This window comes from Mustela putorius, unplaced genomic scaffold (assembly GCF_011764305.1).
Source record: "Mustela putorius furo isolate JIRA1106 unplaced genomic scaffold, ASM1176430v1.1 tig00004035_pilon_pilon_pilon, whole genome shotgun sequence".
Lineage (NCBI taxonomy): Eukaryota > Metazoa > Chordata > Mammalia > Carnivora > Mustelidae > Mustela > Mustela putorius.
In genome coordinates this window covers 2,760,983-2,785,526 of record NW_025422171.1, presented here as the reverse complement: position 1 = coordinate 2,785,526, position 24,544 = coordinate 2,760,983, and the positions used below count along the sequence as shown (strand labels likewise).

Here is a 24,544-nt window from a genome sequence, read left to right as displayed (position 1 = left end):
CCAGTTTGCATAGTATCTGTGGTCCCTGGGCATAATGGTTGTCCCTGTTTTCTGTATGTATCGTTGGAGTGGTTAGGGCAAGGAAATTTTGCCTCCTGGAGTATAATAGTCAGATAGAGGAGGTGATATGGAATATGAACTCTGGATTGGTTAGTTTTTGTATGAGAGGTTTATTCCTTGCTATCACTTAAGGACTGGATAGCTGTGGAAAAGTTGGTCTCTCTCCAGTCAGCACGGCCTCAGATGCCAGAGCATCAAGAACACAGAAGATAAGGGGGACCTGGGTGGCTCAGTTAAGCATCCAAGTTTTGATTTTGGCTCAGGTCATGATCTCAGCGTTGTGAGATGTTGGACTCTGCACTGGGCATGGAGTCTCCTTACGATTCTCTCTTTCCCTTTCCCTGTGCCTCTTCTGCCTACCCCCACTCACTAACTCACTCACTCTGTCAAAAATAAAAATAAAAAAAGAATACAAAAAATAAGAAAATATAGTTAATGCAGAAAGAGCTGTTACTACCCCAATTTCCAAAGTTGAAAACTGAGGTTAGAGAAGTTAGGAAACTAGCCAGAATTTGAACATAAATATCTCTATTTCAACATCCAACTACTTTTCACTGTAAGTTGCTATTCATAGTCATACTTGGGAATTACATAATTAAAGCCTTAAGTCATCAAGCACAATTATTTTTCTGAGAAATATTTAATACTTTTTAAGGACTTTCACTAACACATTGTTGAGTTTTTAAACTTTGGGTATTTAAAACCCAGGGTATGCTAGTACTTACAGTGCCTTTGTGTATATTAGAAGAGAGTACCCAGTTCTATGTGGTCTTAGCCCAGTGAATTTTGGGTTCTGCTCTTCCCCTAATTCTAAGTATCTTTGTTCAGTTTACAACCTACTTATCCTACTCAGTGACCCTATTTAAATGAAGAGGATTCAGTGCCAGATGAATAAAGTCTAAACTATAGAATTTCACATTTCTTTACCAGAAACTTCAGCAGTGTTTGCATATAATGATTTATTAATTAAAGAATAAATATTTTGGGGGTGGCTGCGTAGCTCAGTTGATTAAGCATCTAACTGTTGATTTCGACTCAGGTCGTGATCCTCAGGGTCATCACATTGAGCCCTGATTTGGGTTCCACACTGAGAATTTCCAGAACCTTCCTGGGATTCTCTCCCCCATTCTTTCTGCCCTTCCCCCACTCATGTGCATGCTCTTTCTGTCTCTAAAAAGAGAATAAATATTTTTAAAACTTTTTTCAGATTTATCATAATAAGGAAAGACTAATAAACTTAAATCTTTTTCTTTAGTTAACAAATATGTATTTAGTACCTACTGTGTGCCAGGCAGTGTTCAAGGCACTTTGGATATATCAGTGAACAAAACAGAGTCCTGTTTTTATAGAACTTACTTTTGAGAAGAGGATGGAATATACGCATAATAAATAAGTAAATCCTATTGTGTATTAGGAAGTAAACACTGAAAAATAGTAAAAGTAGAGCGGGGTAAGGGATGTGGCAAGTGTGTAGGGGTGAGTATGACAGGGGCAGAGAGAAGTGCTAAAGAGAGTGATAAGAATAGACCTGCCTCAGTAAGACGATCAGATTTGAGCATAGGCATGAAGGAAGTTAATGGACACATGGGAGCACCTAGATAAATAAAGCAAATATTAACAGACCTAAAGGGAGAAATTGAGAGCAATACAATAATAGTAGGGACTTTAATACCCCACTTTCATCAATGGATAAATCATCCAGACAGAAAATCAATAAGGTAGTTGGTATTAAAATGACACATTAGGCCAAGTGGTCTTACTAAACATATAGAATACTCCATCCAAAGAAACAAAAAACACATATAAAACTAGAAATCAGTTACAAAAAAAGAAAACTAGAAAACTCACAAATAAGAATGATCTAAAGCAACCTAACTTCACATCTCAAGGAACTAGAAGAAGAACATACAAGCCAAAGTTAGTACAAGGAGGGAAATAACATACCAGAATGGTGGGTGCCTCGGGGGCTCAGCTGGTTGAGTCTTTGGCTCAGGTCATGATGCTGGAGTCCCAGGATCAAGCCCTGGGCTCTTTCTCAGCAGGGAAGACTGCTTCTTCCTTTGACCCTCCTCCTCCTCATGCTTTCTCTCTTGTTCTCTCTCTCTCAAATAAATAAATAAAATCTTTTAAAAAGAAAAATCAGAATGGAAATAGGTAGACACTAAAGAGACAATAGAAAAGATCAGTGAAAGAGCTGGTTTTCTTAAAAAGATAAACAAAACAGTCAAACCTTTACCTAGACTCACAAGAAAGAGGACTCAAAATCAGAAATGGAAGAGAAAACATATCTAATGTCACAGAAATACAAAGGATCATAAGAGACTACTATGAACAATGATACACCAGCAAAATGGACAACTTAGCAGAAATGGATACTTTCCTAGAAAATACAACCAAGACTGAATCATGATGAAGTAGAAAATCTGAAGAGATTAATTGCTAGTAAGGAGATTAAATCAGTAATCAGTAGCTTCCCAATAAACAAAAGTCCAGGACCAGATGGTTTGGTAGTGAATTCTACCAAGCATACATACATACATTTATTTATTTATAAATAAAGGTTTTTAATTGTTTATTTGACAGAGAGAGACACAGCAAGAGAGGGAACACAAGCAGGGGGAGTGGGAGAGGGAGAAGCAAGCTTCCCACAGAGCAGGGAGCCCAATTCAGGGCTCCATCCCAGGACCCTGGGGTCATGACCTGAACTGAAAGCAGATGCTTAATGACTGAGCCAGGTGCCCCTCTACCAAACATTTAAAGAACTAATGCTAGTCCTCAAAATCTTCCAAGAAAATAGAAGAGGGAATACTTCCAAATTCATTTTATGAGGCCAGTATTACCCTGATACTAAAAATGGACAGGGCACTATAAGAAAATAAAATTATAGGCTTTATATACTTGTTGGCCAAAGATGTAAAAATATTTAAAACAATATTAGCAAGCTGAATTCAGCAATTCATTGAAAGAATCATACACTGTGATCATGTGGGATTTATTCCAGGGATGCAGATATGGTTCTTCATCTTTAAATCAATCAGCATGACATACCACGTTAACAAAATGAAGGAAGAAATATGATCATCTCAATAGATACAGAAAAGCATTAGATAAAATTCAACATCTATTTTTGGTAAAAATTCTTAACAAAGTAGGTATGGAGGAAATATATCTCAACACAGTAAAGACCTTATATGACAATCCCACAGCTAACATCATATTCAGTGATGAAAGGCTTAAGGCTTTCCTCCTAAGGTTAAGAAAAAGACCAGGATTCCCACTCTTGCTATTTATTCAACACAATATGTATTGGAAGTTCTAGCCAAAGCAATTAGACCAGAAAAAGAAAAAATTCAAGTAGGAAAAAAGTAAAGCTGACTCTATTTGTATAATATATAGTATTATATTTAGAATACCCTGAAGTCTCCATCAAAAACTGTTAGAACCAAGAAACCAATTAAGAGTAGTTGCAGAGTTCAAAATCAATTGCATTTCTATACAGTAGTAACAGACTATAAGAAAAGAAATTAAGAAAGATAGGTGAGAGATCTGTACACTGAGAACTATGAGAGACTAATGAAAGCAATTGAAGGCACAAATTAATGGAAAGTTAATCTGTGCTCATGGACTGGAAGAATTAACATTTTTTTTTTTTAAAGATTTTATTTATTTATTTGAGAGACAGAGATCACAAGTAGGCAGAGAGGCAGGCAGAGAGAGAGGAGGAAGCAGACTCAGAGAGCCCGATGCGGGGCTCAATCCCGGGACCCTGGGATCATGACCTGAGCCGAAGGCAGAGGCCTTAACCCACTGAGCCACCCAGGCGCCCCAGAATTAACATTGTTAAATGTGAAGAATTAATATTGTTAAAATGTCCCTATGACCAAAAGTCATTTACAGAATCAGTGTAATCCCTAACAAAGTTTTTCACAGAAAAACTTGGACATTTTTCAACACAGACATTTTTCACAGAAATAGAACAAACAGTTCTAAAATTTGTGTGGAACCACAAAAAACCCCAAATAGCCAAGGCAGTCTTGAAAAAGAAGAACAAAGCTGGAAGTATCACACTTCCTGATTACAAACCGTATTACAAAGCTGTAGTAATCAGTATTGGCATGAAAACAGACACAGAGACCAATGGAACAAAAGAGGCCAGAAATAAACCGATGAATCTTTGGTCAGTTCATTTACAACAAAGGAGCCAAGAGTATACTGTGGGTAAGGGTAGTCTCTGTAATAAATAATGTTGGGAAAAATGGATAGCCACGTGCAAAAGAATGAAACTGGATCTCTATCTGACATCATAACAAGAATCAATTACAAATGGATTAAACACTTAAACATTAGCCCTGAAACCATAAATGTAGATTTTAAAAACATTAGCAGTAAGCTCCTTCACATTGGTCCTCATAATGATTTTTTTTTTAAAGATTTTATTTATTTATTTGATGGAGAGAGATCACAAGTACGCAGAGAGAGAGAGAGGGAGAAGCAGACTCCCCGCCGAGCAGAGAGCCCGATGCGGGGCTTGATCCCAGGACTCTGAGACCATGACCTGAGCCGAAGGCAGAGGCTTAACCCACTGAGCCACCCAGGCGCCCCCTGATGATGATTTTTTAGATTTAACACCAAAACCAAAATAACAAAAGCAAAAGTAAACAAGTGGGACTACATCAGTCTAAGAAGTTTCTATACAGCAAAGGAAACAATAAGCAAAACAAAAGGCAGCATACTGAATGGGAGAAGATACTTGCAAGTCATGTTTCTGATAAGAGCTTAATAGACAAAATATATAAAGAACTCCTACAACTCAGTAGCCCTCATCCCAAAAAAAGAAATTAAAAAATTGGGCAGAGGCTCTGAACAGACAGCTTTCCAAAGACATGGATGGCCAGCAGGTATACCAAAAACTGCTCAGTGTCTAATCAGGGAAATGCAGATCAAAACCACAATGAGATACCAACTCATACCTCTTAGAATGGCTGTTATCAAAAGATAAGTAGTAGTTTTGGCGAGGATGTGGAGAAAAAGGAACCCATGTACTGTTGGTGGGAATGTAGATTGGTTTAACCACTATGGAAACAGTATGAAGATTCCTCCAAAAATTAGAGCTACCATATGATCCAAGCAATTCTACTTCTGGATATTTATCCAAAGGAAATGAAATCACTAACTTGAAAAGATACGTGCATGCCCCATGTGCATTGCAACTCATTTATAATAGCCAAGATATGAAAAAAAACCTAAGTGTCCCATCAGTGGATGAATGGGTGAAGAAAAGTGTGTGTGTGTGTGTGTGTGTGTGTGTGTGTGTGTACATACGTATGTGTACGTGTACACAATAGACTATTACTTGGCCATAAATACTTAGGAAATCCTGCCATTTGTGATCACATGGATGGGCCTGGAAGACATTGCACTAAGTGAAACAAGTCAGAGAAAGACAGCTGTTTTTGTCACTTATGTAGAATCTAAAAAAAATTTTTTTTTGGACTCCTAGATAACAGATTGGTGATTTGGGGGGCAGTGGGTGGGGAATGGGTAAAGTGGATGAAGGTGCTCAAAATAACATGAATAAGTTTGGGGTGTATAATGCACAATATGGTGACTATAGTTAGGTATATTTGAAAGTTGTTAAGATAGTACATCTTAAAAGATCTCATCACTAGAAAAAAATTTTTATAATTGTGGTATGGGTGTTAACTAGAGTTATTATGACTTTTGCAATTGTACATATTGTTACTTTTGCAGTGTGTACATATATTGAGTCATGTTTTACACCTGAAACTAATAGAATGTTATATGTTCAGTTGTATCTCAATTTTTTAAAAAGAGTGTGATCAGGGTAGATTTCCAAAGGTAAGATTTGAGCAGAGACTTAAAGGGAATTAGTGGACATTTGAGAGAACATTTTTGAAGAAACATCTGGAGTTTGGAGCAAAGGCCCCAAAGTAGGAGTGTCCCCTCCATGTTTGTTTAACAGCAAGGTGGCTAGCTAGTGTGGCTGGAGTAGAATGAGCAAGAATGGAATTAATGAGAAGTCCAGGCAGTGGGCCTTGGAGAGTGTTGGAGGACTGTGTCTTTCGTGCCTCAGTGAAACAGGAGCAGAGGAGTAACATCGTCTTAATTGTAATGGATCACTCTGATTACAGAGCTGAAACTAGACTGCAGGTCGAGTGACACCTCTTAGAAGGCTTTTGCAGTCATAGTGAGTGAAGGTGATAAGAAGTTTTCAGAGTTTTTAGAAAGTGCTAATCAGAAGTTTTTAAATAAAAGCTATTTGCTAAAAAAATTAATTTTCTTTCCTAGATTTAAATCTCTTTAAAAAACAGAGGGAAAGTAGATTTTAAAGTGTACCTCGAATGTGCTTGAGGAGCTAAATATTCTTTATTTTTTGTTTTGTTTGTTTGTTTTAGGAGCTAAATATTCTTGTCTGTTTTCACTTTTGTGTTTTTGGAAAAAATGTTGTCAATGACCTTTAGAAAACAACATCTCAGTGTTCCTTCAAAACAAAAGATTTATAAAACTAGTGTTCAGGATAATTTTGTATAAAATTTGGTTTCTTAATACATTATCTCTATTTGTACAAGCTTTGCCGCAGGAAATCTACAGAGAGTTGTCCAAAGGTAAAATAATATTATTGCCATGCCATTCTTGTGACAATTTGTAGTAAATATGTATAATATTCATTTACTTCACAAGATGGGAAGTTAAAAGAATTGCTTGGTATGTTTCAAAGGCACTGTGGTTACTCTGGGAAAGAAGAGTAAAAAATATATGTCAGATAATCTAATGCTAAAAACCTTCATTTTATCCTGTAAACTATGTTTAAATCAACTCATGTTCTAGTAGAATCTGTAATTTTCCCATGTGGTTTTATTTTAAGAGCTAACACTTAAAGGCTTCCTCTTTCTCCTATTAATAGATACTAAGATTTTGCTTCTATTAAAATGAATGTAGCCATAAGAAAAGGGGTAACAACAAAGCTGTTTTCATTCACTAATACCTTGTGGTAAATGTATTTACCAAAACTGCTAATTACCCAAAAAAAAAAAAAAAGTGTAGGAATTGAGTGAGGGTAAAAAAGGTAGGGATTGAACAGCTGAGGGCATGGGGATATATGCTGAGGTCTTCCAAATATAGAAATTAAAGAAATACACAAATTTATCACAATTAGTATCTGGTTAGCAGCATTTATAATTAAAATAAGCAAATACTTTAGCATAGATAAGGAAAACCCCTTGTATATCCTGGATATCAGGGAAAGTTATGAATATATGCATAAAGTACAAAGGAAAAAAATGAGTTAAAAATGCATCTTTTTTATTGAATATATTACTAAATTTTTTAAATGTTTAAGAGTAATTTTTTTAAATGACCCTTTTAACCTTTCATACAAGCAAGCTTCTTTGATAATGCGTTTTCTGCTTTGGGAGATGTTGCTTTTGGATTTATTATCTAAATTTATTTTATATTCTTTTTTTCTTTTTCTTTTTTTTTTATATTCTTCATATCTGGCAAGATTTTTGGTAGATTCAGCAGTCTTTAGTAAGAATCAAATAACAATATGCTTTAAGGGCTGACTGTTCTAAAGTTAATTCTTCTTTCTTCCTTCCTCAGAATGAACTCTCTGATACACGTGCAAAGTTCCACGTACTTTTCCTTTTCTTCGTGTCTACAATGTTCTTCATCAGCGTCCTATCACTTTTCAGCTACCACTGCTGGCTAGTTGGAAAAAACAGAACAACAATAGGTAAGTAGGCTAAAAGAATTCATAATTATTTAGGAAAATGACCATAAATGATTATGAAATCATGAGGACAATAGTCAGATGATAAAGAAATAGAAAATCAGGGGCGCCTGGGTGGCTCAGTGGTTTGGGCTGCTGCCTTCGGCTCAGGTCATGATCTCAGGGTCCTGGGATCGAGCCCCGCATCGGGCTCCCTGCTCCGCAGGAAGCCTGCTTCCCCCTCTCTCTCTCTCTCTCTCTGCCTGCCTCTCTGCCTACTTGCAATCTCTCTCTGTCAAATAAATAAATAAAATCTTTAAAAAAATAAAAAACAACTGTAGGCCCATGTTCCTATCTGGCATCCTTCATTTGGAACTGAGTAGTAGCTGACTGCTTTAGATGGGAGCCTGCACACTTTAATTTGCCATAGTTCCAAGCCTGCTTCATTTCCTGCCTAACCCCTTAGTTATGAGAGAGGCGTACTTCATGGGAAACCTAGTGTTCTCTTTAAGCGCAGTATTCTTCTCTCTAAGCAGTATTTTTCAGTCTTTTTTGCCAGTGACTACAGTAAGAAAGGCATCATTTATATTGTGACCTAGGCGATACACATGTTTATAAAATTATATAAATAAAATAGGCATGTATTTTCAGAACATCATTAATCTCTACATATGCAATGTACTGTAATATTTTCTGTTTTAGTTCATTAAAAGGAAATGCTGGTCACACACACACACAAATATATGTGAAAAACACCTTTTAAGGTGTTTTAACCCTTATTTTGAAAAAACTACCATGGCACACCACCTTTACAGCTCACCTTCCACAACCCTGGCCCTACCTAGGCTGGTTCTCTACTGCTCCTTCCAGAGTTCTGTTCTTCTGTCCTTGGAGAATACTTTCTGTCATCTCCACACTTCTCCATAACTGTCACCTGCCTACCTTGAGAACATTTCCCCAGTTAAAGAGTTTCTGTATTCAAACAAATGCTATTATCCCAAACAGGCAGGCTGCGCCCTTTGATGCTCATGGCCAATCTTTATTTATTTATTTATTTTTTATAAACATATATTTTTATCCCCAGGGGTACAGGTCTGTGAATCCCCAGGTTTACACACTTCACAGCACTCACCAAAGCACATACCCTCCCCAATGTCCATAATCCCTCCCCCTTTTCCCAATCCCCCTCCCCCCAGCAACCCTCAGTTTGTTTTGTGAGATTAAGAGTCACTTATGGTTTGTCTCCCTCCCAATTCCATCTTGTTTCATTGATTCTTCTCCTACCCACTTAAGCCTCCATGTTGCATCACCACTTCCTCATATCAGGGAGATCATATGATAGTTGTCTTTCTCTGCTTGACTTATTTCACTAAGCATGATACGCTCTAGTTCCATCCATGTTGTCGCAAATGGCAAGATTTCATTTCTTTTGATGGCTGCATAGTATTCCGTTGTGTATATATACCACATCTTGATCCATTCATCTGTTGATGGACATCTAGGTTCTTTCCATAGTTTGGCTATAGTGGACATTGCTGCTATAAACATTCGGGTGCACGTGCCCCTTTGGATCACTACATTTGTGTCTTTAGGGTAAATACCCAGTAGTGCAGTTGCTGGGTCATAGGGCAGTTCTATTTTCAACATTTTGAGGAACCTCCATGCTGTTTTCCAGAGTGGCTGCACCAGCTTGCATTCCCACCAACAGTGTAGGAGGGTTCCCCTTTCTCCGCATCCTCGCCAGCACCTGTCATTTCCTGACTTGTTGATTTTAGCCATTCTGACTGGTGTGAGGTGATATCTCATTGTGGTTTTGATTTGTATTTCCCTGATGCCGAGTGATATGGAGCACTTTTTCATGTGTCCGTTGGCCATCTGGATGTCTTCTTTGCAGAAATGTCTGTTCATGTCCTCTGCCCATTTCTTGATTGGATTATTTGTTCTTTGGGTGTTGAGTTTGCTAAGTTCTTTATAGATTCTGGACACTAGTCCTTTATCTGATATGTCGTTTGCAAATATCTTCTCCCATTCTGTCAGTTGTCTTTTGATTTTGTTAACTGTTTCCTTTGCTGTGCAAAAGCTTTTGATCTTGATGAAATCCTGATAGTTCATTTTTGGCTCATAGCCAATCTTTACCATAAATTAAACACTGAATCTTTTAATCTCTTGGAACTGAAGAGCACCTGAAATTGTCAATTTGAACTTTCCGTTCTCTGGCCACTCGTCATCCTTGCAGCCCTCTCTTTCTGTACTCCGACGAGATTTCATCTTTTACGCTGCCTGCATTGTCCTGGTCTCATTTCTCACCTTTCCTGTCCTAGATCCTGTAACAAATGACAACTCTTTTTAGATTTTACTTATTTATTTGACAGAGAGGGATCACAAGTAGGCAGAGAGGCAGTCAGAGAGAGAGGGGGAAGCAGGCTCCCTGCTGACCAGAGAGCTGGATGTGGGGCTCGATCCCAGGACCCTGAGATCATGACCTGAGCCGAAGGCAGAGGCTTTAACCCACTGAGCCACCCAGGTGCCCCGACTTTAACAACTCTTGACAGCACTCTCACATGATACATGTCCTGGCTTTCTCCTATAATTCAGCTACTGATCCATGACCTGAGCTATTCCAGCTCTCTACTCTATCCACAAGCAGGTCAGGGGTATAGAAAGCTGAGGAAGGCAGTCTCACTCCCATAGCAACTGGTGCACCTACACATTTAAAGTGTCAGACCTTACTTGGGTCCTTTATTTGGCAGTCATGTCACGTGTTTCTGAAAAAATAAGAAGTTGTCTCAAATAATTTCTTATCTTCTCCCCTTTATAACCTTACACAGACATTTCTTCTTTCAAGCCCATCACTGTCACTCTGCCTCTAACTTCTGAGGACAAATGTCTTTTCTGGTATCTAAGGTTAATCTTTAGAATTCTTCTAGAGGATGTCTCCTTCCCTCTAGAATTTTCTTCCATCAATTTTTATCTTTTCTATATCATCGACCTTTTCCAGTTCCTCGCTCCCTGGCTTTTTATCCTTAGCTTATAAAACTTGATAAAATAAATTGTATTCTTAAGTAAAGAAAAAGCCTGTTTCTTGTGAAATGTGTATTTTTCTCTAGCCCCCACTCAGCATCACTTAATAGCCAAACTTGAAATAATGGTCTTTGGTCACCATCTGCTTCTTTATCTTTTATTTTTTGTTCAAGATCATGCTCACATACTACCACCCCCACTCACACATGTATATCACAGTGTCGTTTTATTAGAATTTGTTAGATTGTGGGTTCTTTAGTAAGAATTTCATCTCATTTATCTTTGGATCTCAAACACCTGGTACTGTGCCATTAGGCACATAGTAAGAATTTCATTAAGTAATAAATGAGTGAGTTGCAAGAGCTAGCATATCTTTTTAAAAAGGTGAGATATAGTGAACACACTTCAGTAGATTTTTAGTAATATTAGATAATTGTTTTCACATTTTCATTTTATAAAGGTGATGAAATACTCAGAGGTGGTATTTTTCCCCAAATAAGTTTCAGAAATTTATCTTTTAATTATTATAATTATCTTTTTAAAATTATATTTATATAATTTTGATATCAAAAATATAAAGTGGGCACCTGGGTGGCTCAGTGGGTTAAGCCTCTGCCTTCAGCTCAGGTCATGATCCCAGGATCCTGGGATCAAGGCCCGCATCAGATTCTCTGCTTATCAGGAACCCTGCTTCCCCCCGCCCTCTCTCTGCCTGCCTCTTTGCTTGTGATCTCTCTCTCACTGTCAAATAAATTTAAAAAGTCTTTTTTAAAAAAAGATATAAAGCAAGAAAATTGCTGCTTTCCATCCTCATATAATTTTTAAGTAAATTAACTCTTTTTTTTAATATATGTACATACAACAGAATCATTCCGCTCTGCCACATTTTCATATGGACCTGATGGAAATGGTTTTTCTCTTGGATGCAGTAAAAATTGGAGACAAGTCTTTGGTGATGAAAAGAAATACTGGCTACTTCCAATATTTTCGAGGTAATGTACAAAATGCAGGTCTCAGAAATTACAGAATCTGTGATAGTCTGTCTCTCTGGTTAAATGGCTTAAGATTCAGAGAATACAGTATATAATGACATCTTATGAGCCTTGAGAATGAAAACTCAGAACGTCTTGATTATATAAAATATTTTTCATGTTTTTTATTAAACTCTCCCAAAAAGAGTTTGGGCATATATTTGAATGGAAAATAGAAAAAAAAGGTGATCCTAAAAATAGCAATCATTTTTTTTCCTTCAAGATGAAAATAAGTTGTTTGAAATAGAGAATCATAAGACTTTATACTTATTAGCTATATCTTCAAAGATTCTATCACAATTATGTATTCTGTTGTGTCTTAAAAGAAGACCCAACACATAATGCAAAATGTAAATGAAAGTATATCCTTGAGATGATTCAGTTTCCTTTTCTCCCAAATTCCCAGCCATCATAGGCCATCTATATCCAAAGTCATTACAGGAAAGTAAAAAATATTTGAAATTCAAGTGACATATTTATAAATGTTACAGGATTTTCCCCTCTTGTTTAGCTGTATTTCCTGTATTTTTGTGTGAACATAACATTTTGCTTTCACTTTTGAAAGACATTTTTGCTTAGCATATAATTCTAGATACTGCTTCACTGTCTTCTGGGTTACATTTTTTCTCACAAGTTTGCAGTCATTCTTTTTTTACTCCATATGTAATGTGTCTTATTTTCACGCAGTGCTTTTAAGATGCGCTTTTTAGCACTAGTTTAATGCAATTTGATTATGACGTGCCTTGCTATATAGTTTTCTTTATGTTTCTTATGCTTGGAATTGGTTGAGCTTCTTGGAACTGCAATTTTATAACTTTCATCAAATTTGGAAAGTATTTTAACCATTATTTCTTTAAATACTTATTCTGTCATCCCCATCCCCCTTCCCCATTACTGTAGAGACTCCAGTTACATGTATATTAGTACACTTGAAGTTCTACCACAGATCCCTGATACACTGTCCATTTTTGTTCAGTCTTTTTTCTGTGTTTCATTTGATAGATCCGATTGTTGTACATTTAAGCGTATCAGTCTCTTTTTTTTTTTTTTTAAGATTTATTTATTTATTTGACAGAGAGAGATCACAAGTAGGCAGAGAAGCAGGCAGAGAAAGAGGCAGAAGCAGGCTCCTGCTGAGCACAGAGCCAGACGTGGGGCTCGATCCCAGGACCCTGGGATCATGACCTGAGCCGAAAGCAGAGGCTTTAACCCACTGAGCCACCCAGGCGCCCCTAAGCGCATCAGTCTCTTTTGTGTACTTTATCATCTCCTGTATTACAAGGTTTTTCCGCACTGACTAGATAGACCACAGACTAGTATTTTCTAAAATTATTTTCTCTAAACCAAGATTTCAATATTGACTGGTTTGGCTTTGGTTTTTTTCCTCTTTCTTTAAAGATGTTGTTCCATTGGGTGCCTGAGTGGCTCAGTGGGTTAAGCCGCTGCCTTCGGCTCAGGTCATGATCTCAGGGTCCTGGGATTGAGTCCTGCATCGGGCTCTCTGCTCAGCGGGAGCCTGCTTCCTCCTCTCTCTCTCTCTGCCTGCCTCTCTGCCTACTTGTGATCTGTCAAATAAATAAATAAAATCTCTAAAAAAAAGATGTTCCATTAACTTCTGGCTTGCATTGTTTTTTGTTTTTATTTTTTTATTTTTTATAAACATATATTTTTATCCCCAGGGGTACAGGTCTGTGAATCGCCAGGTTTGCACACTTCACAGCACTCACCAAAGCACATTGGCTTGCATTGTTTTTGACAAGACTCAGCCTCACTCTTATCTGTATTCCAGTGTTTGTAAATTAATATGTTTTGTTTTGTTCTTTTTTTTGCCCTTTGGCTACTTTTAAGATTTTATCTTTATCACCAATATTAAGCCATTAGATAATGATGGTTTTGGGTATGGTTTCTTTGTGTTTATCCTCTCTGGAGTTCATTAGGCTTCTTGGATCTGTGAATTTATAGTTTTCATCACATTTGAATAACTTTCATGCTCTCCCTCCACTGGTTTTTGGGGCATTCTTAAATATACATTTGTTTAACTGCTTGATTGTGATCCACAGGTCATTGCTGTTCTTTGCTCCCCAGGCCCCATCCTTCTTCTCTGTCTGCTAAGTTTGGATAGTTTCTGTTGCTATGTCTGTAAGTTCACTGACCCTTTCTTTTATGATGTCTGCTCTGCTGTTAAGCTCATCCAGTGAATTTTCATTTCAGATCTTGTATTTTTTAACTCTAGAAGTTCAATTTGGTTCTTTTTTATATCTTACATTTCTCTTCTCATATCCATTTTTTTCCGGTTAGTTCACAGACATATTTACAGTCACTATTTTAAAGTATTTGCTGGGGCGCCTGTGTGGTTCAGTGGGTTAAAGCCTCTCTGCATTTGGCTCAGGTCATGATCTCAGGGTCCTGGGATCGACCCCCACATCAGGCTCTCTGTTCAGCAGGGAGACTGCTTCCCTTCCTCTCTCTCTGCCTGCCTCTCTGCATACTTGTGATCTCTATCTGTCAAATAAATAAATAAAATCTTAAAAAAAAACTTTTTAAAAAGGTATTTGCTTCAAATTTTCATAGTCAATTCTAATTCTTTTCTATTATCTATTTTTTTCTTAGTTGTGAACCACATTTTCCTGCTACTTTTCATACAAGTAATTTTTTTAAAAGATTTTATTTATTTATTTGACAGAGATCACAAGTAGGCAGAGAGAGAGGAAGGGAAGCAGGCTCCCTGCTGAGCAGAGAGCCCGATGTGGGGCTCAATCCCAGGACCCTAGGATCATGACCTGAGCCGAAGGCAGCAGCTTTAACCCACTGAGTCACCCAGGCGCCTCCATACAAGTAATTTTTTATTATATGGTAGACATTTTAAATTCTGTGTATTAAATTTTGCTCTCTTGGCATCTGGGTGGCTCAGTTCTTAAGTGTCTGCCTTCAGCTCAGGTGATGGTCCCAGGGTCCTTGGATTGAGCCCCATATCAGGCATGCTGCTCAGCAGGGAGCCTCCTTCTCCCTGTCCAGATCCCCTGTGCTTATATTCCCTCTCTCGTTATCTCGCTCTGTTATAAATAAATTTTAAAAATAAATAAATAAATAAATTTTGCTCCTTCCCTTTGGGAGTTACTTGTGTTTTAGCTTGGTCCTTTTGAGACTGTTTTAAGCCTAGATTCACATGTGTAGCTTAGCATTCATCAAAATACTCTACTAAAATGCTGTGCACTTGTTGTGGCCCTTTCTTTGCATATCTCCCTCTTCCTCAGCTCTGTCTAGTAGATTCAAGCTGCCACAACTTCCTGAAACACCCATCTCTGTCACCTCAGTTGATTGAGACTACCTTACTCTACTTTTTTCTCCTACTGGTGCTCAAGTCCTGGCAGAAACCTGGGACTCAGTTGGTTTCTCTTTTTTCAGAGACCACAGTTCTGTGTTGTTTGTTTGGAAAACAGTTATTGTTTATACTGTTCGGTTTTCTGGTTTTTCATGACAGAAGGTCCCATTTATCAGTTAATCCATCTTGCTGGAGATGAAAGTCCCTATTATACATAATTTTAAAATGTGAAATTAAGATATGTCCGTACTTTTTTTAGATTGTAAACTTCTTGAGGGCAGAGGTTTTCTTCTCTTTTGTTCACTGCTATATCCCTAGTCCTGATAATAGTACCCAGGGCATCATAGGCATTTAGTAAAATATTTGTCAAATGAATAAATATTTGGAACTTACATCTTGCATTTCAATTTGAGCTTCTTTGGTGTCTTAAATGATTGTGATGAGTAGGTCAGTTACCCAAATATTTGATTACTGGTGTTTGAGATATCATAATCTTAATAGAGAATCATAATCTTAATAAGCATTATAATGTCAATTACCCAAATATTTAATTAGCCAAATTCCCAGATATTTAAATGGCTGTGTTTGAGGTATCATAATCTTTTTTTTTTTTTAAGAGTTTTATTTATTCATTTGAGAGAGAGAGAGCAAATGAGAAAGGACAGGCAGGGACTATGGCAGAGGAAGAGTTGGAGAAGCAGTCTCCCTGATGAGCAGGGAACCCGATGTAGGGCTCAATCCCAGGACCCTGGGACCATGATATGAGCCAAAGGCAGCTGCTTAATTGACTGTGCCACTCAGGTGCACCAGGCATTATAATCTTAATAGTCATGAAAGATATATTTTTTTAAGATTTTATTTATTTATTTATTTGACAGAGATCACAAATAGGCAGAGAGGCAGGCAGAGAGAGAGGAGGAAGCAGGCTCCCCGCTGAGCAGAGAGTCCGATGCGGGGCTCGATCCCAGGACCCCGGGACTATGACCCAAGCTGAAAGCAGAGGCTTTAACCCACTGAGCCATCCAGGCGCCCCGAAAGATATTTTTTTAAATATATGTAAATTATAAGAGAAGACAGCTTATTTCTTCAGCGAGGCTAGTAACCCTAGAGAATTTTAAGAATTATTCTCGAAATGACAGATTATGATAATTTCTTTATACTATGTTTTTGAAGAAGAATGGTTGTTGAATTTGATCACCTTGATTTAAGTTAATATGATTTAAATTTATTATTGATATTTTTTCATTTTGCAGCTTGGGTGATGGTTGCAGTTTTCCAACTCGCCTTGTGGGGATGGATCCAGAACAAGCTTCTGTTACAAATCAAAATGAATATCCTAGAAGGTGTGCTTCTTATCATTAAGTTTTTCATTATTCATCATAAAACAAACTGTGTGTATGTGCCATACATACATATCTGGTAAATACAGTAGTAATTCGTAAGTCAACATAGATAAGGAAAGAGAAATTCTATGTAAAATTTTTTTTAACTGAGAGCTAATATGTGTGGGTACCTAAGATGCTTAGTATAACCATACTTATTATCTTCCAAACCAGAACACTTGGAGAATAAGAAAGAGAATGCTTGCTTTTTAATAGTCGAACAAGAACAAATACATGTAACTGGAAATGTCTGGGCAAGCCAGGAAACACGGCTATCCTAACTATGCTACATCTTTCTAGAAACTAAGACATTCTTTCAAGATACAATTCTTGGTTTATATCAGCTATATTTTTTCAAAGAAATTAGTCAAACTATCTACCATTATATCTTGATAAACAAATTTAAACCGCAGTGTAAAAATAATAGGGAGGATTTTAAAAATATTAATGTAAAATTTTTTCTCATTCATTCATCTTAGAGGATACTTTTTCAGTATTTGCATGGTAAGCAAACCAATTCAAAAATTCAAAGAAATTTGAATTTTAAATGAAATTTTAAAGAAGTCAAAAAGATAAAAGTGAAATAGTCAAAATTTATTTAGGACAGAAATAAATTGTGGGGGGGAGGGGGGTTATAAATTGCAAGACAGTCTATTAGTATCAGAACATAGACCTTCAAACCTACAGTCTTAGGACCTTAAAACTCTTAACATTTATTGTGCATCTGAACAAGTCACTTAAACTGTGTGAGACTCGGTTTCACTCGGTTTCCAGCTCTATAAAATGAGGATAACCATGCCTACCTCCAAGGGTTATTGTGTTGACATAATGTGTTTAAAGCACTTAGCACAGTATCTGACCCATAGTAAGTACACAGGAAATACTAGTTCCCTTTTCCTTCTTCTGCTCCTCCATTCCTTCCCTCCCTGGATCTCTTAGCAAGAAAAGTAAGTCTACGCTAAATCACTAAATCATTTTTTCCCCTTAGATCTAAACTGCAGAGGTAGAAAGCAGAAAACTTGGGAAATGACAGGTAATTTTTTTGTCCTGGCCGCAGATATAGATCCTCACCTTGTGCTACCTTACAGCTCTTGATTAACATATTTTTAAAAAGTTTCACACCGGCCTCTGAAGCTTTTTTCTTTTGTCTAATTGTTTTCATTGGCACTGCTGGAATATAGATTCTGGGGTTTAGAGAGCCATTCAGTTGGGGGTTGGGGGCATATTTTTTTTTTGAAGATAGAGTTTTTTTAGAGTGCTGAGATCTCATGAGTTGCCCTCACATATTTAGGAAAAGGAATACTAATTTGCTGCTTATTAATTAAGTATCCTTGATTGAGCATTAAACTGTTTACTAAATTATTTCTTCCTTTTTTCAGTATTGGCTCAAATCAACCCTTTCCTATCAAACCACTTAGTGAATCAAAAAACCGATTGTTGGACAGTGAATCTCAATGGATAGAGAATGGATCTGAAGAAGGCACTGTCAGATCAGGTAATACTTGTCATTTGAAAACAGTGTTTTTTCTGGTTAAAATGAAGATCAACCAGGGGCGCCTGGGTGGCTCAGTGGGTATAGCCGCTGCTTTCGGCTCAGGTCATGATCTCAGGGTCCTGGGATCAAGTCCCGCATCGGGCTCTCTGCTCGGCAGGAAGCCTGCTTCCCTCTCTCTCTCTGCCTGCCTCTCCATCTACTTGTGATTTCTCTCTGTCAAATAAATACATAAAATCTTTAAAAAAAAAAAAAAAAAAAGAAGATCAACCAGATTTAACAAGTAATGTAAAAATCAAAACAGCATATTTTAAAATACTAAGATATGGGGCACCTGTGTGGCTTAGTGGGATAAAGCCTCTGCTTTCAGCTCAGGTCATGATCCCAGGGTCCTAGGACCGAGCCCCACATCAGGCTCTCTGCTCAGCGGGGAGCCTGCTTCCTCCTCTCTCTCTGCCTGCCTCTCTGCCTACTTATAATCTCCTGTCTGTCAAATAAATAAATTAAATCTTTAAAAAAATACTAAGATATGTGACAGTTTTTAAGAAAATACCTTACAAATGGGGTATCAGTGTTTATTGGTACCTTTTATGGAGAAGGAGGTTTGAATCAGGAAGTATAGTGGCTCTTGCTGTGTTTTGTTCTGTTGAGAGTTGGGATTTTCTTTTGTTACCCAGCCGCATACTTCTTTACCTCAGATATAGAAAGTTCTTTTGGCATTCTCTCTTCTGAATAACATTTGAACAAGATTAATCTTTAGTGTCTTAACTTTTACTTTTTTTAAAATAATTTTTGAAATGTATTGTAGTCTTTGCTGCTTCAATATAAAAAGAGTGTACCAAATATATTTTAACCTTTTCTTGATGACTCAATCTTTTCATGAATGAACTGTGGATGCATTGTAGAATAGTTGATAAGTCAGAGATGGTCTTTCAGACCAGATTGTGTTTATAACATAGCCTGGCCACCTAGCAAGCATTATAGCCTAAAATATATGCATGGTGGTTTTCAACAGTACTAATAATAACATTGTCATCATCTTGTACTGAGGGAAAATGTTTGGACATTCTGATCATTTGGTGCCAACTTGAGGAAATACTTTAAAACTTACTGTGGGAATTTCTGATTTTTTTTTTCTTTTTTTGGCTTTTAGCAGCACTTAAATTATTCTCTTGAATTGGTATCATTAGAATCTTCATTAGGATCATTAGAACCTTTGTAGGTCAAGGGAAAAATTCATTTCATGGGCCTTGTAATTATTGCTGCTGAACATCTTTAAAAGCCAATGGACATTTTTACAAATATAAGCATAAAACCAGACTTTCAGCTTTTAGCACTGCTTTACTTCTGGGTTCTCCAAGAGGATAAATGCTTGACACCATAAACCTATTTAGTGCTTACATAAAAGTTGCTTTTACTGTAATCTTCAATTTTACCAATTAGCCAGAAACTTAATACTTCTCTTTTTTTGTCCTGTCATATATAATTATGTGCTTACAGGGACAAATAACCATGTTACAGTGGCAATAGAAAATTGAGTACCACTTGTTCATAACTAACCATTTGAATAAGAGCAAGGTAAGACAGTATAAAGGTAATTTTCCTTGAACAAATGCAGTTATTTGCATATTTTGTAATCTCAGAACAATTCACAGATCATTTTTTTTTTACTCTTTTAATTATATCAGCAAAATTAGGTAATTCAGAAGAGATTGGAACATAATAGCTGCTTAAATCCCATTTTTCTAACCACTCCTGGTGCAGTCTTTGTAAATATGTATTGGTAGATCAATGAGGAAACCAAAAGCCGATTTGGGTTGATATGTGGACAACTATGTAGACAACTAATCTTTTCAGTAAACAGTGTCTTGTTAATTAGTTTAAAAAAGAAGAGTGATTAATTGGGCTGCAGAAAAGACTGAAGAGGTTTACCTATAGGACTTGTTTGGAAAAGACACAACGAAAGATAAGTTTACTGGACCCAGCCACACTGATGAGCTGTTCTCAATCTGGGTAGCCCTGAGACAATAGCCAGAGGAAATTAATTTAAATAGCAATCAAGGACATTCCAGACAGATTAAACATAAACTGTAGTATCTACAGTAAGAGTAATGTAACTAAGTTGAATTCTGAGGGATGTAGTGAATTCTCTGTCTCTTCTGATGCTTAGCTCAGTGACTCAGTAGCATTTTAGGCAGCTATTAGATTTTTTGAAATCTTCTTTATAATGTGTATTGGTTACCTTTTGTTCCATAACAAATTACCACAATCTTAGCAACTTAAGACAACATCCAATTATTACCTCAGTTTCTCTGTGTTAGGAGTTCATTTTTATCAAAGAGCCCATGTCCAAAGTAACAGCCAGAGGCTAAAACCTAGACTGAATCAGAACTCTCAGTGGGGGCTTGTGTCAGGCTGGACTCTGAAGATGAGTGGTGATTTATCATGTGGTGTTCCTGCCAGTCAAAACTGTGGCTGCGGTATAGCCCTGGTTCTAGAATTCTCCATGCAGTATAGCCCTAGTCCTAGGGTAATGTCTGATGGATGCTCCACAACCTGTAAGTGTTGCTGTGGGTAATTCCCCATATCCTACAGCAGTCTTACAAAGAGGTAAATAAGGTATCTCCTCAGCTCATGTCCAAGTTAACATTAAGGGATAACTGTAAGAATTTACCTCTTTTAAAATGCTCTCTTGATTGCTTCAGAGGAAGAAAGAGATTATCATTCACTGTTCATAAAAATCTTCGTTATTATTACAATATTAGTAGTTTTAAAATATTTATTCCATCTCTTCATGTTAGCAGCTTTGTACCTTAGTGCACAGAACTATTTAATATACCTTTATTTTCAGAAATATAAAATCAAATTTTAACCAATAACTCAACTGTTTCTGGTTTTATAGGTTTATAAAAACATACTATGGGACTGATATTTTCAGTTTTATTTGCAAGAAAATGATCAATGGAATGAAATAACTGAAGTATAAGAGAAGATATATTTTTTAAAAAGGAAGCCTTTGTACAGATCGCCGGATCCACAGAAGCACTACCCCAGCGCAGAAAGATGCCTTAATCTTAAATACACCCTTACTGCTACAAAAGTGACTTAATTTTACTCTGGAAATAACACCCACCTGTTATGAGATGCTACACTATGAGCTATCAAGTCACATGTTAACAGAGTATATGTATTTTTTTGACATCTGAGTTACATAATTAAGAGTTGTTTCTTTGTATTCATATAAAGTTTCACTCTTGAAACACAAGCTGAAAAGTTATCTTAAGTACATGTAGGGCAGTATAGTGGCTGAAGGTGAATAATAATATCTATTTACTGTTGCTTATACTGTGTAAGGAAAAGAAAATAACTTTTTTTATTGGGTGTTGCTGATTTATAATTACTGTTTTATACTTTTCAACATTTATAATAAAGTTTTTTATTGTTGGCTATAAGATAACACTCAGAAAGATTCAGATATCTAAATATAATTATTTAAAACGTGGAGCACATTTGTATGATTCATTGATGGCTTAGTTCTCAGCATTAATATAACCATGTAATGTAGTGTTGTGCCCGAGGCTTAAAGGAAACTTGGCAGTATAGGAAACATTTTTGGTTCTCGCTGCATTTAAATTACTTTTCTGTTGAACTTTAATGGGTATTTTTTTTGGTCAGGGAGTCACAAAGGCACATGTGCTATAGAAATATTGGACACAGAATAGTGGCAGTGGCTAGAAGAAAAGTAAAGAGGAAGATAGGCAGGTATTGTAAGCTGTTAAAAATTATTTATGGCTCCAAGGTATTGGCCCCAACATGCTATTGACTTTCAAATGACAATTTAGGTGATTACTAGAAATTACTTTGAAACTTTTTACAGTATTCCAGTAACAGCTTAAACAGTGACTGAAAGGCAGTTTGAACTAGGGTAAAACTGCTTAATGGAAATAAATTCTAACCTCATCAGTCATTTAAGACTTCCAGTCTGAGCAGTGGATTCCACTCTTAACACACAAAATTTTAAATCTGACTTTCTAAACACCAGCCCCTTTCTGCCTGGTAGACCTAGATCTCCTTTTTCTTTTGAAATGTTATCTAAGTGACAGGAATTGTTGCATTAATTTTAAAGGCAAATGCTGTATTCTATAAAGGAGAAGCCAGGTAGAAATATTACTCCTCACATATCCTGTTTGGTCAAATATACACAAACTAAAATGATTGATTGCTTCCAACATCGGGTAGAGATAAATCTTAACCAGCATCTATAAATATCAACCGTTACAATTTCCCTATCTGTAAAATGGAATTGGGGGGAAAGCATGTTATGCATGAGTTGGACTAGATGACCTCTCACATTCTTTGATTCCTAATTTTGGAAAATTAACCTTACATTTCATTCATCCAACAAATATTTTTGGAGTATCTTCTGTATGCCAAACATATGCTAGGGATAGTGCTATGATTTCCTAATGTAGCATATATTTTATACTCAGCTATTCCAGGTATTAGTTCAGAGGATTTGTCTAATTCTGTTGGCCGTACTAATACTAGATTTTAAAAGGAAGTTATGTGGGGTTTTTTTTTCCTTTTGAACCAAAGGAATGAGTTAGCTTTGAAAATATAGTTTGGAATACTATTATTATGATTCTTCTATCTTTATTTCAACTTTGTCGTCCCAATAATCTTGACTCTAGAACTGAGAGTTAAGGGATAACAAAACATCACTTCATTTTGGCATTTTGTGTATTATAAGGAAATTGTGAATGTTTAAGCCTACTTGACTACTTTCAGAATTATTCTCCTGGTACTTTTTGTGAGCATTTTTACATTTAGATCAAAGGATTTTCATGCATTTCCATGATTAACAATTGAGGAAACATAAATTTCCCCTTTAACCTATCCAGGCACTTTTGTGGGGGTGTATCTTTCTCTTTTAAGTTGTGTTTCACCATCATCTTTAATAGCACAGCAAACACCTTTTCAGAAATTTTCACTTGAAGCCTTTTGCTTTAGTCACCTTTGCTTTAATTTATAGCCAACCTTTTGCCACATTCTAAATATTTGGCTGATTTATTCATACATATTACTGGTCATTCAGCAAGGGCCTACAAGCTGCATGGGAGTCAGGGCAAGGCTGCCTCTTTGGTGTTTGAACTGATATTGATTTGTTCTATCAACTCTTTGGGGGGGGGGGGAATGGTCAAAATGAAAGCCTTCAAAATGTATTAGTGCTATCTTTGGTCCATCAAACACTTGAATAGTTGTGGTATGATATTTAAGGAAAATAAAGTTGAATTTCAGGTCTTGCCATTGCCATTAAAGACAAAATCGACAGGAGTCTTGGTTTTACCTGGGTTGAGATTTACTTGCATATTCAGTACCTGGGGCATCTGACCAATATCACTTTGCCAAACCAAAGAGCAGCTGCAGTACAGTAGTTATTAAACATAAACATGTTTACAGAGTTTAATTCCATCTTTACATGTGGATGATTTTTAAAAACCTTTTTACCATATTAAATGGTTTTGATCCAATGTGTCATAGGTGAATTTAATTGTAAGGTTAGTTTAAATCAAATATGCAGTGTTTACTTGAATTTTAATTCCTTTAGAAGATTTTGACTATGTTTACAGGATTGTTCAAGTTAAAGATTATCAGACACATGAGATGTCCATTCAGTAATCTTTAAAGCAAATGTGTAGTAAGGGCTTAGTGTTAGGATCTGTGTATTTGGGGCACTGAATAGACAGTGACTTACAAATATGTTTTGCTTATGTTTTGTCCTAGGACTAGCACTGCTATCAATGGAAACTATTTTTCAAATAACTAATCTGTTATTAAGAAATTATCATATTTTTGCATTTCAGCCAAAATAAAGAACCATATCTGATAATTTCTAAGACATAGATAATATGTAAGCCTGAAATCCATGTGTTTCTTATGATCTGAACTGTATTTTCCAATATAAATTAAAAATGCAATATAGATTCAGAAAGGTCCATATTTTTCTAATGACTTCACTCTATATTATTTTGTTGAGTTGCATAAAGGCAAGGAATCGTATTTGTATTAAAAGATTAAGAAAGCTATTACTCAAGGTTATTATATTTGTACATGACTGCAGATGAGGCTATGCCCATTTAAAAGAAAAGATGGACACTATTTTAAATTAATCTTTAATATGTTTTTATAGAAACAAATTTGAAATACAGTTTATTTTGGTTGTCTTTACTTATCAAGTACTGTAAGTCCTGTATTTGTTTCTAATAAGTATAATCCTGGACCATGACTTAATGTTAACTCTTTGCCTTTTGGATGGCCTAATCTACATTAACATGAAGGCTGAACATTTTTTAACTTTTTTTTCAAAAATCATAATAATGATTTACTTTATTAATAAACAAAATAAAGTCCTGAAAGAACAGGTTTGTTGTTGTTGTTGCTGTTGTTGTTGTTATAAAGTGGTATTTACCAAATGAGAGAATAACTATTATTTGGGTCATGTTGCAA

General features: G+C 36.3%; 1 protein-coding gene across 3 annotated transcripts in view; it reads left to right on the top strand.

Moving 5' to 3' along the window:
* ZDHHC20 (zinc finger DHHC-type palmitoyltransferase 20) overlaps nucleotides 1–24,458 on the top strand; it is a 70,531-nt gene extending 46,073 nt beyond the window's left edge. Inside the window, exons 8-13 of one of the 3 annotated variants that reach the window (XM_045072429.1) lie at nucleotides 7,681–7,813; nucleotides 11,676–11,802; nucleotides 16,417–16,506; nucleotides 17,925–18,040; nucleotides 19,538–19,615; nucleotides 20,940–24,458. In XM_045072429.1, coding sequence (XP_044928364.1) covers nucleotides 7,681–7,813; nucleotides 11,676–11,802; nucleotides 16,417–16,506; nucleotides 17,925–18,040; nucleotides 19,538–19,575 — 504 coding nt within the window. In that variant the 3' untranslated portion in view covers nucleotides 19,576–19,615; nucleotides 20,940–24,458. Of the gene's footprint in view, nucleotides 1–7,680; nucleotides 7,814–11,675; nucleotides 11,803–16,416; nucleotides 16,507–17,533; nucleotides 17,579–17,924; nucleotides 18,041–19,537; nucleotides 19,616–20,939 lie in introns of those variants that run through there. The other 2 variants (XM_045072430.1, XM_045072431.1) reach the window with 2 other exon arrangements.
* The last annotated feature ends 86 nt before the right edge of the window (nucleotides 24,459–24,544 follow it).